At 41.0% G+C, this 16819-nt stretch overlaps 1 protein-coding gene across 12 annotated transcripts in view; it reads left to right on the top strand.

Moving 5' to 3' along the window:
- The window catches only part of GOLGA2 (golgin A2), a 121288-nt gene that overhangs the window by 59904 nt on the left and 44565 nt on the right, over positions 1-16819 (top strand). For all 12 annotated transcript variants that reach the window (XM_077478738.1, XM_077478740.1, XM_077478741.1 and 9 more), the window contains one exon: positions 2436-2542. In XM_077478738.1, coding sequence (XP_077334864.1) covers positions 2436-2542 — 107 coding nt within the window. The remainder of the gene's footprint in view (positions 1-2435; positions 2543-16819) is intronic.

Below are 16819 nucleotides of genomic sequence, written 5' to 3' on the forward strand. Positions count from 1 at the left end.
GCTAGGTACACATGGCCTGAATTTGGTCCGGTTCAGCCGGGAATGGCAGAATTTTGATCTGTTGATACATGAATCTGTCACTGGCTGAACAAGAAAAAGCTTGACCGTGTACCCAGTCTAAGCTTTCGTAATCAAATCATAGAAGCGTATGGTGATGAAGTTCTTCAGCAATTAGGATTAATAAACCCAGGACCCTGCATTCACTATATCTGGTCTCCTACAGTACACAGAACATGGAAATGCAATTATTTTAGTAAATATAAACTGTTTTTCTCATTGGCAGTATGTATCAAATCCTGTAATATTTGTGATTTTCTTGTGAGCTTGTAGCAGTTTGAGCTGTCCTATGAGGCTGCAGGGCACCGGACCCTCTGTTCCCAAGAAATAAAAAATCCTCCTGGTAGAAATACACACTTAACTGAGCATATGCAGCCTGACTCCAATGGTTCTGTCTTATCCAGACTTGTGCAGGGGAGGATCTGTGCATACAGGATCAAGCAGTTTTTTTATGCTCTGCAGACAATTAACCCCTTAGGTTCCACAGTGAGTAGAACAAGCATGCTTTACTGCATATACACACTGATTTTACTGTTGTGGGTTTAGTTTATAGCACTCCACTCAGTATAATGCTTAAAGCTGAATATATACTTCTATTTTGCCTTCCCTGGTTCCCTATTCTCCCACCATAAACACTGATATCTTAAAATAAAATTATTTTTGTATAAATACTTTATCACTCAGATGTTGTCATCATCAGCAGGCTGTTTCTATATGCAAAGCAGGCAGATTATGTGCTGTACATAGCTTCCTGAAAACTTCATAGCACCCTTCCTCAATACTTCTCTCAAGAGCCCTAAACCTTGGTGCAAACAGTGGATCTTTTGGGAGGAATTGGGTGAATATCCACTTGTGATGCTTAGCCTTCATGATTAAAAGAACTGAAATCCAATGAGTAGAAGGTGCAGACCAGTTATAGGCTGTGGAGGGAAGCGTTTGATGCTGGAAGTCCTCCAGGATATAAGACTTTATTTGACTTATTGCAACCATTTTTTATGTACACTGTGAAAAGCTTGCTGAGTAAACTAGGCTAGTACAGGAGAAAATCCTGTATGACTGTAAAGGGTAGAGCTGGGTTTGGGGGGGGGGGGGGAGAATCTCTCTATTGAAGACTTATCAATCCACCATTCTATAAAATACACTTTTTGGCTAGACATAGACTTTAATTCAAATTTAATGGCGGAAAAAAATGCAGATGGGTTTTTTATTGCGAGAAGTGAGATGCTTTGTCTCTTCTGCAATAAACTACCATATATACTCGAGTTTAAGCAGAGTTTTTTTTTTTTTTTTTAGCACAATTTTATTTATTTTTTTTTAATGCTGAAAAAGCCCCCTTGGCTTATACTCAAGTCACTGTGCCCATCTGCAGCCTCATGCACTTGATCTCCCGGCGCTGTGACATGCAGTCTAGACGGCGGCCATCCAGTGTAACAAAGCCTCACCGTCTTCTCGTCTGTGATAGGTGGGAAACTGAACACCCTAGGCTTACACTTGAGTCCAATATGTTTTCCCAGTTTTTTTTTTTTTTTGTGGTAAAATTGGGTGCCTCGGCCTACACTCGAACATATACGGTAATCGTCTCTCTCTCGCTCTCTCGCTCTCTCGCTCTCTCGCTCTCTCGCTCTCTCGCTCTCTCGCTCTCTCGCTCTCTCGCTCTCTCGCTCTCTCGCTCTCTCGCTCTCTCGCTCTCTCGCTCTCTCGCTCTCTCGCTCTCTCTCTCTCTCTCTCTCTCTCTCTCTCTCTCTCTCGTAATTAAATGTTTTAAACATGATCTTTCCTTTTTTTAATTTGCAGCCACTGTTATTTTCTGTAAAATGCAATATGGCTACCTGGAGATGTTCTGTACACATTCTGTGTACAGCATACCTCCAAGAAATGTAATTTCCTGCTTGTGTGATTGGCTCACTGATTTTCCCAGAAGTCTGCAGTAAGATGCAAGTAATTTTTCAGGCATCAACGAATACAAACAAGGCCAAGAATAAAACCAAGCTTAATTTATCACCCAGCCCACAGACAACCAAATAACCTGTCTAACAGTATGCGTTTAAAAGCAGGGTTTAGTCTGCACACATTTGCAAATGTATGCTTAAGCCACAGAGCCTTGTCAAGGCACCCTGGTATCTATTAAGCAGCAGGAATGTATCTAACAGTTATGTATATGCCTCAGAGATGAGACCTTTATTACTGGCCACTAGGGCCAGAGCATCAAATCGAGGAGAATGCAAGACAGAGTAAGGGAGTTTTGTGATAGAACCTTTTCTGATCTGGTTCAAATTCGGCATGAAGTTCCTGAAAGGATAAACATAAGAAGTTTACATTGATTTTATGATTATTCTGTGAGCTGTGGTTGTATTTATTATTTCTTTCCTTTCTTATAGCGGAGGTGGAGGATCTTGTGATGCGGTTACAGTCCACCCGACAGAGAGTAACAGAGCTGGAACGGACTCTCTCCTCCCTCTCTGCTCAGCAGAAACAGCTAGAAAAGGTAATCGTGGAATCACAATACATACTAGGAATAAAAAAAACACATTTCTATTGATCCTGTTTTACTGTTTTGACTGTGTTCTTTTGGCTTAATTTCATTTCAAAGCGTGATAGCCTGCAGCAACTATAACCATCAACCAGATTAGTTAACGAAAGCTGATTTCTGATGGAGTGAGTTAGGAGTTACTGCATGCTTCCTTTTGATACATTACTGTATCTGTGTAAATTACCCATGCCAAAGAAGCCATACCTGTGTATATATAAATACAGGCAGCTGCTGTTCAATACAGAGAGGGACATGTGAAGGATGCACATTAATGCACAGACAGCTCTTGCCTTAATAATTGTCTGGTAAATAACTGTGACTATGTGAATAAATATATCAAATAAATGTGCATTTACAAGAAAATAGACTTGCTATCAAGTATGTGGATGAAAGATTAATTAATCAAACAACAAACCAATAAATATCCTTACTTACTAAAGCGTGAATGCTGTATAGAATAATGTTAAATAACCACTATTGAATTATTGAAAAGATTAATGAATGGTTAATAAAGTCCAATATTTATGAAAACCATACGTCACAAGTCCAAACACAAATTCCTATAATGTTCAGAAGACAAGCTCCACATATGGATGCTATAACGGATAGGATATAAATGTCCACTCACCAGATGATGATCCTCCTACCCTACAGCAGGGAGGATCATGCAGGCTTATTGGGTCTGCCCGACCACCTTGGGTTCTTTAAACGGGTTCTACGGTGCCCTCCACCTCAGGACAAGACGTGGCTCCAGACGGAATAACCAGCGGTGCAGGAAAAAAGAAATAAAAAAAGGACCATCTCCTCGTCGTGTAATACCGTAAGGTAATTTTATTGATAAAATACAAAGGCTAAACAATGCCAAAAACAAGTTGATACAAAGTGTCCTATTGTGAGCAACCGCAAAGGCGAAGTGGCGAGACCCACAGCAGAGTCAGTGTGCGTTCCACCAATTCTTGATGTAGCGCAACGTGTGTTCCAACCTTTGTGTGTTTCGTCATGTGTAGTGATGTCATCAGTTATTGGGAATCACGCCAGGCCATCAACGTATACATCCACCCCATCTCCCACTCCTGTACATCAATCAATGATTGTGCAAACCAAATGCCAGACGGGACAACCTTCTACCATACTAAAAGGACAATACGCAATGTGACCATACCCATGCACTAAGTTGAGTATATGCCTGTGTATTGACCGAAAGGCTATTTCCAACATATTGGTTTACCAGTGGTATAAATATACGTCTCATAGGCAGAGGGGAACTGTATTAAAATGTCTATTTAGGACTACACCTATGTAAATAAACTAAATCAATAAAATATATTCTAAATTAATACTTTTAATAATAATTTGATCAATTAATCTAAAAATGATACGCAGGCAATAAAGGTGAAGAAAACTAAATGTAGTGAACAGAATAAATTAAAGATTATGTAAAAATTGCACTGATTCCCAACAAATATTTATTATTACAATTGATATTAAATGTGAAAAATTTAATTATATTAAAATCAGACAAAGGTTGTGGAATGCAAATAAGTGAATATACCTTGATTTGATTTAAACATAATAATTTTAAATAATAAAACTAATACCCACAGGGTGGAACTTTTGGAAAATATAAATTGGTGGTCTGATGTAGTTACAGTTAATGCATATATATATCAGGTTGAAATTACTATATTAAAAATCAAAAATGTATACTTAAAAAAATAGATGGGAAACGCTTAATATCCAAATCAATATTCAAACCTTGAGAGAAGCTGCACAGCTCATGGATCCAGCAGGTCTCATTCTGTGAGACGGGATTCCTCATATCTTTACCCTTCCAATGTTGGTCAATCTTGTCTATTCCACAAAAAGTAAGCAGACTAGGATCCCTATTAGGTTTGACATGGAAATGGTTGGACACACTGCTTCCTAAAGCCATTTTTAATGTTAATGTGCTCCCCTAAACGTACTGATAATTTCTGTGTAGTGTCCAACATATTGTTGGCCACATGGACAAGAAAGCAAATGGGTGATATGCGTACTTTGATAGGTAATAAGCTTTTTTTTTTTTTTTTTTTTATTTTTTTTTTTTTAATGGAATATTCTTTCAGCGTAACACTGTCCTAAAGGGTTTGCGCCTACCACAAGAGTAAAATTCTTTTTGGTCTAGAAAAGTCACCAATTTCCTAGGGGGTCCGGTACATTCTGCACTAATTTATCTTAGGTTTGGTGCCCTGCATTATACGAAGTTGGGTTCATCAGAAAGGAGGGCTAAAACTGGGGGTCTGAATAAAATTGGCCAGTGTTGTCAGACCAGCCTTTCGAGAACTTATTTTAAAAATACAGACCGGAATGGTTACATCCTGACGCACAGTTGTCATCACCCAAATTGGTTGACTGGTATACCAAAGAGGCAAATGATGACACTGTCGGAACTGTAGAGCGGAGGATGTGTTTAGTACCCAAGCAGACCGCATTATAGATAGTTTCAAGGAAAAGGGCTATGACCCTTTAAGTTTACAGGCCATCAAAGATGACGTGTGGGGTCTAGATAGGATCATCCTATTGGGGAAGATCATTGTATGACTTTCCTTACAGATTTCAACTATAACTACAGGGGTCTTGAAAGGCTGGTCCATCAACACTGGCAAATTTTATTGAGAGACCCAGTGTTGGCACCTCTCTTCCCTGCTAAATTCAACTTTGTATAACACAGGGCACCAAACCTATTAGATAAGTGCAGAATGTACTGGACCCCCCCAGGAAATTGGTGGCTTTCCTGGATCAAAAAGGATTTTGCACTTGAGGCAGGTGCAAACCCTATAGAACAGTGTTACTCTGAAAGACTATCCCATAAAAAATCTCATTACCTGTCAAAGTAAACGTCACCTGTTTGCTTCCTTGTTCATGTGGCCAACAGTATGTTGGCCGCACTACGCGGAAATTATCAGTACGTTTAGGGGAGCACTTTAACAACATTAAAAATGGCTTTAGAAAGCATTGTGTCCAACCATTTCCATATCAAACATAATGGGGATCCTAGTCTGCTTACTTTTTGTGGGATAGACGAGCCTGACCAACATTGGAGGGGTAAAGATATGAGGAATATATCAAAAAATGATTAAAACACTGTGAAGGTGATGAACCAAATGTATATCACAGCAATTGGTATGGGAAGGTGTTATAATACAAATTAACAGTAGTCTAAACCTGGAAATATAAAGACAACATACAATGATAAAGTGTAGTGACATGGTGAAGTCCAAATATTAGAAATAGGACATTATTTTTACGAGTCTATCAAATGAGTATGATAAAATCCTCTGTGGCCAACACTTGTTTCAGTGTTGGCAGCTTTGTGTATTCCATTTTGTTTTTTTTATAGTGGTTCAGACCAGCAATTTTCCATATATTTTAAAGATATGAACTAGGCTGTTTTACAGAAAGACACGCTAGATCCATGAGCTGTGCAGACTCTCTCCTCAGGGTTTGAATATAGATTTGGATATTGTTTCCTATCTAATTTTTAAATATAAATTTTGATTTTTAATATACCGTAGTAACTTTAACCTGATGTATATGCATTTTCTATAATGTGGAAACCACTTGGCTTAGCTGGAACCATGCTAGACCACTAATATTTATATTTTCTAACAGTTCCACACTGTGGGTATTAGTTTTATTATTTAAAATGTAAAATTATGTTTAAATCAATAGAGGTACAGTATCTCACAAAAGTGAGTACACCCTTCATATTTTTATATTATATCCTCATGTGATAACACTGAAGAAATTACACTTTGCTACAATGTAAAGTAGTTGTACAGCTTGTATAAATTTGCTGTCCCCTCAAAACAACTCAACACACAGCCATTAATGTGTAAACCGCTGGCAACAAAAGTGAGTACACCCCTAAGTGAAAATGTCCAAATTGTGCACAATTAACCATTTTCCCTTCCTTGTCATGTGACTCGTTAATGCTACAAAGTCTCAGCTGTGAATGGAGAGCAGCTGTGTTAAATTTGGTGTTACCGCTCGCTGTCATACTGGTCATTGGAAGTTCAACATGGCACCTCATGGCAAAGATCTCTCCAAGGATCTGAAAAAAAGGAATTGTTGCTCTACGTAAAGATGACCTAGGCTATAAGAAGATTGCCAAGACCCTGAAACTGAGCTGCAGCACAGTGACCAAAACCATACAGCAGTTTAACAGAACAAGTTCCACTCAGAACAGGCCTCTCCATGGTCGACCAAAGAAGCGTCATATCCAGAGGTTGTCTTTGGGAAGTAGTCGTTTGAGTGCTGCCAGCATTGTTGCAGAGGTTGAAGGGGTGTGAGATCAGCCTGTCAGTGCTCAGACGATACACTGCATCAAATTGGTCTGTATGGCTGTCGTCCCAGAAGGAAGCCTCTTCTAAAGATGATGCACAAGAAAGCCTGCAAGCAGACTAAAGACATGGATTACTGGAACCATGTCCTGTGGTCTCATGAGGCCAAGATAACCTTATTTGGTTCAGATGTCAAGCGTGTGTGGCGGCACCAGGTGAGGAGTACAAAGACAAGTGTGTCTTGCCTACAGTCAAGCATGGCGTTGGGAGTGTCATGGTCTGGGGCTGCATGAGTGCTGCCAGAACTGGAGAGCTACAGTTCATTGAGGGAACTATGAATGCCATCATGTGCTGTGACATACTGAAGCGGAGAGCATGATCCCCTGCCTTCGGAGACTGGGCCGCAGGGCAGTATTCCAACACGACCGCTGCCTTGATAAAGAAGCTGAGAATAAAGCTGATGGACTGGCCAAGCAAGTCTAAAGACCTAAACCCTATTGAACATCTGTGGGGCATCCTGAAATTGGAAGGTGGAAGAACGCAAGGTCTCTGATATCCACCAGCTCCATGATGTCATCATGGAGGAGTGGAAGAGGACTCCAGTGGCAACCTGTGAAGCTCTGGTGAACTTCATGCCCAAGAGGGTTAAGGCAGTGCTGAAAAATAATGGTGGCCACACAAAATATTGACACTTTGGGCTCAATTTGGACATTTTCACTTAGGGGTATACTCACTTTTGTTGCCAACGATTTAAACATTAATGGCTGTGAGAGTTATTTTGAAGGGACAGCTAATTTACACTGTTATCTGTACACTCACTACTTTACATTGTAGCACAGTGTAAATTCTTCAGTTTTTTGTTGCATGAAAAGATATAATAAAATATTTACAAAAATGTGAGGGGTGTTCTCAGCTTTGTGAGATACTGAAAATAAATTTTCTATTCCATAACCTTTTTGTCTAATTGATTTGTCTAATTGATTTAAATATAATAAATTTTTTTTACATTTAATATCAATTGCAATAATAATTAAATATTGAGAATCAGTGCAATTTGGACATAATCCCTAATTTTATTCTGTTCATACATTTAGTTTTCTTCACCTTTTTATTGTCCAAGTATCATTTTTCAATTGATCATATTATTATTAATGTATTTATTGATTTAGTTTAATTATTTACATAGGTGTAGGCCTAAAGAGATATTTTAATACAGTTCCCCTCTACCTATGAAACGTATATATATATTTTTTTTTTATACCACTGGTAAACCAATATGTTGGGAATAGCCTTTGTCTGATTGGGATGGGGGGGGGGATATATATGGAGATGGTGCGGCGTGATTCCCAGCCTCTGATAACATCGCTACACATGATGAAACGCGTACGTTTGCAACACACGTTGTGCTACGTCACGCTTTGGTGGAACAAATGCTAACTGGGTCTTGTGGCTTTCATCTCCTCCAGGCTGTGCCTTTTGCGGTTGCACGCAATAGGAGGCCACTTTTGTATTAACTTGTTTTTTCCACTGTTTAGCCGTTGTATTTTATGTATAAATTACCCTATGGTATCACACGACGAGGTGATCGCCCTTTTTTTATTCCTTTTTTCCTGCACTGCTGGTTATTTCGTCTGGAGCCACATCTTGTCCTGAAGTGGAGGACACTGTAGGACCTGTTTTAAAGAACCCAAGGTGGTCAGGCAGACCTCATAAGCCTGCATGATCCTCCCTGCCGTAAGGTAGGTAGAGCAACATCATCTGGTGAGTGGACATCTATACCCCATCCGTTATATGATCCATATGTGGAGTTAGTCTTCTGGACGATACAGAAATGTGTCTGGGTACTTGTGACTTAAGCCTTTCATCAATATTGGACTTTATTACCATTCATTAATTCATAATTTTTTTTTCCCTAATTCAATAGTGGTTATTTATTTAACATTATTATTTACAGCATCCACATACTTGGTAGAAATTCTATTTTCTTATAAATGCACATTTATTTGATATATTTATTCGATATATTTATTTATTCATGTAGTTAAGATTTTTTACCTGACACAATTATTAGGGCAAGCTCTATCTGCACATTGATTTTTGTGCATCCTTCACATTACTTGTATGCCTTACCATTTTATCAGTGGCAAGTGAGTAAAGGTATCATGATTCTTGCCCCAAAATGCACCGGTCTCCATTAGAAGTAATTGTCGCATTTAAACTCAGTGAACCTCATTTCTCTTAAAGCCTTTCCTGCCCTCAACCTGCATATAAACTTTCTCCCCAGGATGCTCTACACTGGACATAAATTAACCTCTTAACCTTCGGAAAGGTTTTAGCCCTCTCATGACCAGAGCATTTTTTGCTATTCAACACTGCAGTACTTTAATTGCAATTTGCGCAGTCATGCAACACTGTACCCAAATAAAATCTTTATAATTTTTTCTTTATCGTACATCATGGGACACGGAACCTTAAGTAATTACTTAATTGGTTATAAGCTACCTTCAGGTGTTGACACTGGTAAACCCAATCAAGGAAGTTTACTCCCTATATAACCCCTCCTTCCAGGAGCACAGCAGTGTTTTTTTTTTTTTTTTGTTTTTGTTTTTTGCCAGTGTCTAAAGGTGTTGGTCACGAGTGAAGGTGTGCTCTGAGAAACTCCAGAGGATCCATGCTGGATTTAAATAGCCTCCATACACCAGATCCATCTACAGTGCCATTGAGGCCTAAAGGGGTGGTACCTGAGGCCTCGTTGTGACGAACGCGGGTGTCAGATCCCTGCCCTCCTCGCTAACTGGCAACGAAGAAGCGGCCAACCTCACTCCACGCTGTCACTTACGTAACAATGCCACACTCAGCTGCACCCAGCACAAAGATTTTTCAGCTTGCGGGACCACAATCTAGGTGCGGGCAGCCTGAGAGCGATTGCTGCTGGGCTAATTACACAATTAACTCTTTAACTGCCACCACCCCCATTTTCAAAGACAGAGCCGGGGGGACTTGTAATTTTAGCAATACCAATTATAATTTTAGAATAAGCGCCTGCAACACACTGCCACCACAGACAGGTCTGCTCAGTGCCTTACTCTACCACAGTAGCGCCCTTTTTAGAGACAGGTTCGTTTTATAGTTTGCATCAAGAGCTTTAAAGACAAGGTTAACACTTTTCAACATAAGGGTTTATTATGAAAAGGTCAAGGTTGGTGCGAATAAAACATTTACAGAAAAAGGATGTTTCAAAAAATAAAGACAATATACAGCCACAAAGAAATAAAGGTAGAATTGGGAAGGAAGAATACTTGCAATTAATGTCTGAGGGTTGATCAGCGTTCGATCGATGAGAAAAGGTAATCGATTCTCAAACTTGGCAGATGTTCCTGCTTGGATGGTAAAAGGAGAACTGACCATTGCCTTGGCCTCTCCTCTTTTCTATCAAATCAAAGGGGGTGTTGACAGCAACCAGTGACCAATCGTCTGGTCATCTTGTTTAGGGGTTGGTTGCTGGGAGGTGTCTACACTCATGACCCTGTCCCAGGTACACTTTGTGTTACATATCTCTGCCTCTCTACTGTTTATAGACTGCAGATATCCATTTTAGTGATCAGCGTGATATTTGCTTCAAAACAAGTACACACATGATAGGTTTCCCATTTCAGGGTTACCTAGGAGGATTAAGGAGTCCCAGTGGCTTCCCATATGACCTGACATAGGGGTATCTGGACTTGAAATGTTAGAAATTATCTGAGGAAACTAAATATGTCCATATTATGGCTGTGCTATGATTACTTTGGAATTTATGAAACATGCTGAAGTTTCAGAACCATACTAATCTGTCTGCACTCTGTGGTTTGAGGTATTTACGACTGGTATCTGTTGGTTCTCTGAATGGAGAGGGTGACAGTTTTACGATGGGCCTGAATACCCTGCTAGGCTGCGCCGCTCTACTGGTGGGTGGGTGGCAATCGGTTAATGTAGAACTAAAGACATTTTTTTTCATTTTGGTTTGAGGGAAGGCCTGTCGGATTATTTTTTCCTCCCTCTGTGTCCCATTGGGGAAATTTACATTCACTTTCTCTTCACTTGTTCTATAGCCAATACAAGAAGTCAGAGAATTCCTGGTTGTAACCAGAACTAGTGTTCTAATTGGAAGATTTTACTGTTCTGGGGGTAACAAAAATGTGGTATTTTTTATCACTTTTGGTGACAATGTTAAATGGAACGAATGAGAATGAAACTCCCTAACAAGACGGCCATAAAAATCTGACAGGTGTTTAAAAGGTTCCCCTTCACAAAAAAAAATCTGCTTATGCAGGTAAGGGATGATTCAGGCAGATTCGAGCAGGCCACCTATTGACTTCTATGGGCAGGCTGATCGGATGAAAATGGACAGGCTGTCCATAGAGGACTCGCCATAGAGGACAGTGGGGCTCTGACGGGTCCATCTCAGCATAATGAGCGGGGGTGGACCTGTCATCCGCCTGCTCAGTGGGATGAAGTTTGTCCAGCGGATCCACTCCATGTGAAGGGGGCCTTAGCCAAGAGATCAAAACAATATGTTTGGTACTTATCTGATACAATTACTCTGTTTACAAAAATAAAGCCAATTTTAATTTTTTTATTTTTTAGATAGCGTAGGGAATGGTTAAAGCAGATGATTAAAGGTCCGCTTTGTTAAAAGCACTCACCGCTTGGTCATATTGCTTGTAAATGCCTATTGGAAAAAAAAAGAAAGCTGTCCATGAGTTTTTCAGGTGATGTCACTGTGCTTCATTGATATCTACCTCAACAGCTGTAAATCAAAATCCAGAGAGAATGTACTCCTATGTGCTGGAGTGCATTCTTGCGGAATTTCAAGTGCCCAGCTTTCTCTGGAGGCAGCAATGAGTCATATTGACTTCAATAATACAAAAAAGAAATACAAATTTTAAAGATACCAACCGAGACAATGTTGTTTTTTTTTTTTTTTCCTTTTAAAATATATATCCTTATTTCTTTATCATACATCACAGGACACAGAGCAGTTATTCATGACTATCTGGGTTATACGCTACCTCTAAGTGATTGGACACTGGCAACCAATAGCAAGAAGGTTCCTCCCATATAAACCCTCCCATACGGGAATTACCTCAGTTTTTTCGCCAGTGTCTTCAGGTGATGGTCACGAATGTGAAGCTCTTAAAATTTTCATCAATTGAGTGTTCCAGTGAGGAGGTTGTAATCGGATCCATTCGGATGGCACGAAGCTAAAGGAATGGTACCCGAGCCTTGATGCAAGAACGAGGTTTTGCTTGTAATGTGTCCTATTTGGTGCTGGACCCTTGGATAGTGGTATTCTGGTCATTAATTTGCCCAAGATAAACCCAAAGGGTTCTTTACAGGCCCAAGGGTGTGGACCCCAAAATGGGGGACCCGGTCCTTGAAGGTCCACAGAGGCACTATCCACCGTGATGGGGAAAGATTAGGCCTGTCTTTTCAGGTCCTGCAGCGTGGACTGGTGAGTACTCCCTCCTGGGATTGCTGTGTTCCCATCTGTTACTGTGTCTTTCTCAAAGCTGTTACAGAATGTTTCCATGCTGTGTGTTTTATTACGATGAAACGCTTGTGCATGCAGAGACGCCGGTGCCGTACGAACATGCGCTGTGGCCTTACGGTCGTACGCGTGCTCAGTTGATGTGATTTAGTCTCATGGTCGGTGGTCTTCAGGCACGCATGCGCCATATTTTGGCACCGCTTGCGGTGTACGTCCGGATGCCACGCCTTCCACGCGGATTGTTTGGCGCCATCTAGAACCTTTTAAAAAGGCAGTTTACCTGGTGTGCACGTGAAGGCATAGAGTTTGTTGAGCACTTGAGTCCGCAGGTTTTTTTGACACAGTTGCATCAGGTTAAAGGGGGCGGTGTTAAAATGTAATGGCTGCTGTATACTGGATTACAGTTAGAAGCTCAGAGGGAGTGCTGTCTTCCCAAACTTGTAAGCAATGTCTTCCAGGAAAAGAGGAACAGGGAGCAAGACCAATACATGGTTAAGAGTACCTCCTTTAAAACCAGGAGATCAAACTCTTGAGGATATTATTCCAGTTTCCCCTGAAGGTCCTGTGGCTTCTGGCCTAACAGAGCCATTACATTTGTCAGGCATTGTGGCCACGGCTGGTGCCCCTGCCTCAGCTTATGTTACTAAAGATGATTTGGCGTCTGCCTTAGCTGGCCTTGAAGGTAAGATAGCGGTTATGATATCCTCGGTAACACAAGCAGGGAGAAAACGTAACAGATCTCCCTCTCCAGAGCCTGATCCCGATGGTAAGTCATCTGAGCATCAGGACTCTAATAACCAGGCAGGGCCAGGGGACCCAGACCCGGAGTGGGAGGAGGATCTGGTCGCAAAGGATCGGGAAGAAGGAGAAGCTGAGGACTCCCCAATGGGGGAGTCTAGCTCAGAGGAGCCATTCTCAGCCTCCCATTCCCAAAAATTATTTGTTCAGTCTCTGACAGAGATGGTTCGAGCTGGGTTTAAATTACCCCAGTTCAGGAGACTACCCTCCTGTTCTACTTTGGGTTCTCTTCGACCTCGGCAGGGTTCCCAGGCATTTCCTGTGCATCCGTTATTAGAACAAGTGATTTTATGCAGAGTGGGATCATTCTGACAGGATATATTTACCTCCAAAAAGGTTTCCCCTCTTGTATCCTATGGAGGAGAAATTCAAGAAGTGGGGTACACCTCTGGTGGATGCCGCCATTTCATCAGTAACTAAAAGTTTGACCTGCCCAGTGGATAACGCCCAGGTATTTAAGGACCCAGCCGATAAAAAGCTAGAATCCTTGCTAAAGGCCTCCTTTACAGTAGCTGGTTCGGCTGTTCAGCCAGCAGTAGCAGCTATTGGCATCTGCCAGTCCTTAAAGGATCGTGTTAAGAAATTGGTCAGGAACCTTCCTTGTTAAGGAGAAGCTACAGAGGAATTATCGAACCTCACGCTTTGCAGCAGACGTCTCGCTGTGCACTTCTGTCTGTGCATATGCGCAGGGTCTTGTGGCTAAAAAAACTGGTCGGCTGAAACACCATGCAAAAAGCTTCTTGCACCTTTTCCCTTTCATGGTGAATGCCTGTTTGGCGAAGATCTGGATAGGTATATCCAAAAGATCTCAGGTGGGAAAAGTGCTTTGCTCCCTGTTAATAGGAAGAATAAGCGTCCCTCCTTTAAGATTCCCCGTGCTCCTGGACCTAGTTCTTCTCCCAATCGATATCGACGGCCCCAGTCTGGTTTTAAAAACCGCAGGGTCAGAAAAAACCCTGGACTCAAAGGCCAAACAAGCCCAGTTCCAAGTCTACCCTGTGAAGGGACGCCCCCGCTCTTATCGGTGGGGGGGAAGACTTCAGCTATTTTTGGATGCTTGGGAAAAACAGGTCCAGGACAAGTGGGTCATTTCCGTCATATCGTCAGGTTACAGGATAGTTTCGGGAGTTTTGTCTTGGTTCCTGAGATCAAGGGTTCCGGCGGAACCAGAGAAAAGAAAATGTCTGCTCCTAGCCTTGGAGCATCTGCAAAAGCAGGGAGTAATCATCAAGGTCCCGCACGGGGAGAGGTTCAAAGGGTTTTACTCAAACCTTTTCACCATGCCGAAACCGAATGGGGGAGGTAAGGCCCATTTTGGACCTCAGGTCTCTCAATCTGTTCCTAAGTGTCCGAACTTTCCGTATGGAATGGACCTGCTCAGTGATAACATCCCTAAAGAAAGGGGATTACTTGGCGTCCATAGATATCAAGGACACATACATTAATGTGCCCATCTGCATGCCGCATCAACGGTTTCTACGTTTCGCGGTAGAAGGGCGCCATTTTAAATTCGTCGCTATGCCGTTTAGTTTGGCCACAGCCCCTCTGGTCTTCACAAAAATTCTGGCCCCTGTGCTGGCGGTCCTAAGATCCCAGGGAATTGCTGTGGTAGGATATCTGGACGATCTTATTTTAAAGGATCAATCTCGTCCCGTCCTGGTCCAAAACATCCTAAAGACCGTACAGATTTTACAACACCTAGGCTGGTTTCTGAATATAAACAATCAAACCTTCATTCCACTCAAGTATTAATGTACTTGGGCCTAAACTTGGACACCACTTGGATCAACTCCATAGTGGAGCTCGTCCGGAGGGTGAAAAGAGAAGAAAAACCATCTGTTCGGCTTTATGAGGCATATTTGATTTTATATTTATATTGGGCATAATGGCAAATTTAAATACAGCTTGCCTGTAAAATCCTTTTCTTTGAATACATCACAGAGATCCCTGCCCTCTCTCCTGGGACTCTTCATTGCTTGCTACAAAACTGAAGTAATTCCCGTATAGAGGGGGGGGGGGGTTGGTTATAGGAGAGGAACCTTCTTGCTATTGGTTGCCAGTGTCAAATCACCTAGAGGTAGCGTATAACCCAGATAGTCATGAATAACTGCTCTGTGTCCCGTGATGTATTCAAAGAAAAGGATTTTACAGGTAAGCTGTATTTAAAAATCCATTTATATTGATAACAAAAAAAGTTAATACATGAGGATTAACGCGGATCCTAAAATGCTGCACACTTTTGTTTTAGAGTACATATATATTCAGGATGGAACGATGAAATACTAGATGTTATAAAGAATTTTATTTAGAAGGGTAGTCTTCTTTAAAAATAAATAATATATATATATATATATATATATATATATATATATATATATATATATATATATATATATATATATATATATATATATATATATATATATATATATATATATATATATAATATATATTTTCTCCAAAAGTCAGTTTAGGTTCACATGTATATGTTACTTATCATAAACCTACCTGATACTGATAGGTTAACCACTTTCAGAGCGGACCATTTTGCTGGCTTAAGGCCAGACCACTTTTTGCGATTCGGCACTGCGTCGCTTTAGCTGGTAATTGCGTGGTCACGCGACGTGGCTCCCAAACAAAATTTACTTCCTTTTTTTTCCCCCACAAATAGAGCTTTCTTTTGATGTTATTTGATCACCCCTGCGGTTTTTATTTTTTGCACTATAAACAAAAATAGAGCGATAATTTAAAAAAACGCATTATTTTTTACTTTTTTTTTTTATAATTAATATCCCCCAAAAATATATATACATTTTTTTTTTTCCCTCAGTTTAGGCTGATATGTATTCTTCTACATATTTTTGGTAAAAAGAAATCGCAATAAGAGATTTATTGGTTTGCGCAAAAGTTATAGCGTTTACAAAATAGGGATAGTTTTATGGCATTTTTATTAATAATTTTTTTTTTTTTTTACTAGTAATGGCGGCGATCAGCGATATTATTATTTTTTTATTTTTTATTTTGACTGCGACATTATGGCGGACACATCGGACATTTTTGACACATTTTTGGGACCATTGTCATTTATATAGCAATCCGTGCTATACAAATGCAGTGATTCCGGTGTAAATGACACTGTCAGTGAAGGGGTTAACCAGGAGGTGGCAGTGTAGGGGTTAAGTGTTCCTAGGGGCGTTTTACTAACTGTGGGGGGCTGGGCTTTGTGTTAGTGAACACTGATCTCTGCTCCAACCACATGGAGCAGAGATCAGTGTCACTTGTCGCTAAGCAGAACAGGGAGATGCTGTTTACAACGGCATCTCCCCGTTCAGCCTCCCCGTGAGACGATCGCGGGTATCCCTGCGGCGATCGAGTCTGCGGGACCCGCGGCCGGACTCGCAGGGGTCCCGACCGGCATGGGGGTGCGCCCTCGATTGGCAGGGCGGCATATAAAAATGGACTTGCCTGTACGTCAATATGCCTGCCCGTGCCATTCTGCCGACGTACATCGGCGTGCGCCGGTCGGGAACTGGTTAATAGCACTTTCTGGCTGCTAGGGGGAATTTTTGCCACCTTCCAGCA

The sequence above is a fragment of the Lithobates pipiens genome, unplaced genomic scaffold (assembly GCF_037356315.1).
Source record: "Lithobates pipiens isolate NorthernLeopardFrog02 unplaced genomic scaffold, aLitPip1_a1.2 Scaffold_1, whole genome shotgun sequence".
Lineage (NCBI taxonomy): Eukaryota > Metazoa > Chordata > Amphibia > Anura > Ranidae > Lithobates > Lithobates pipiens.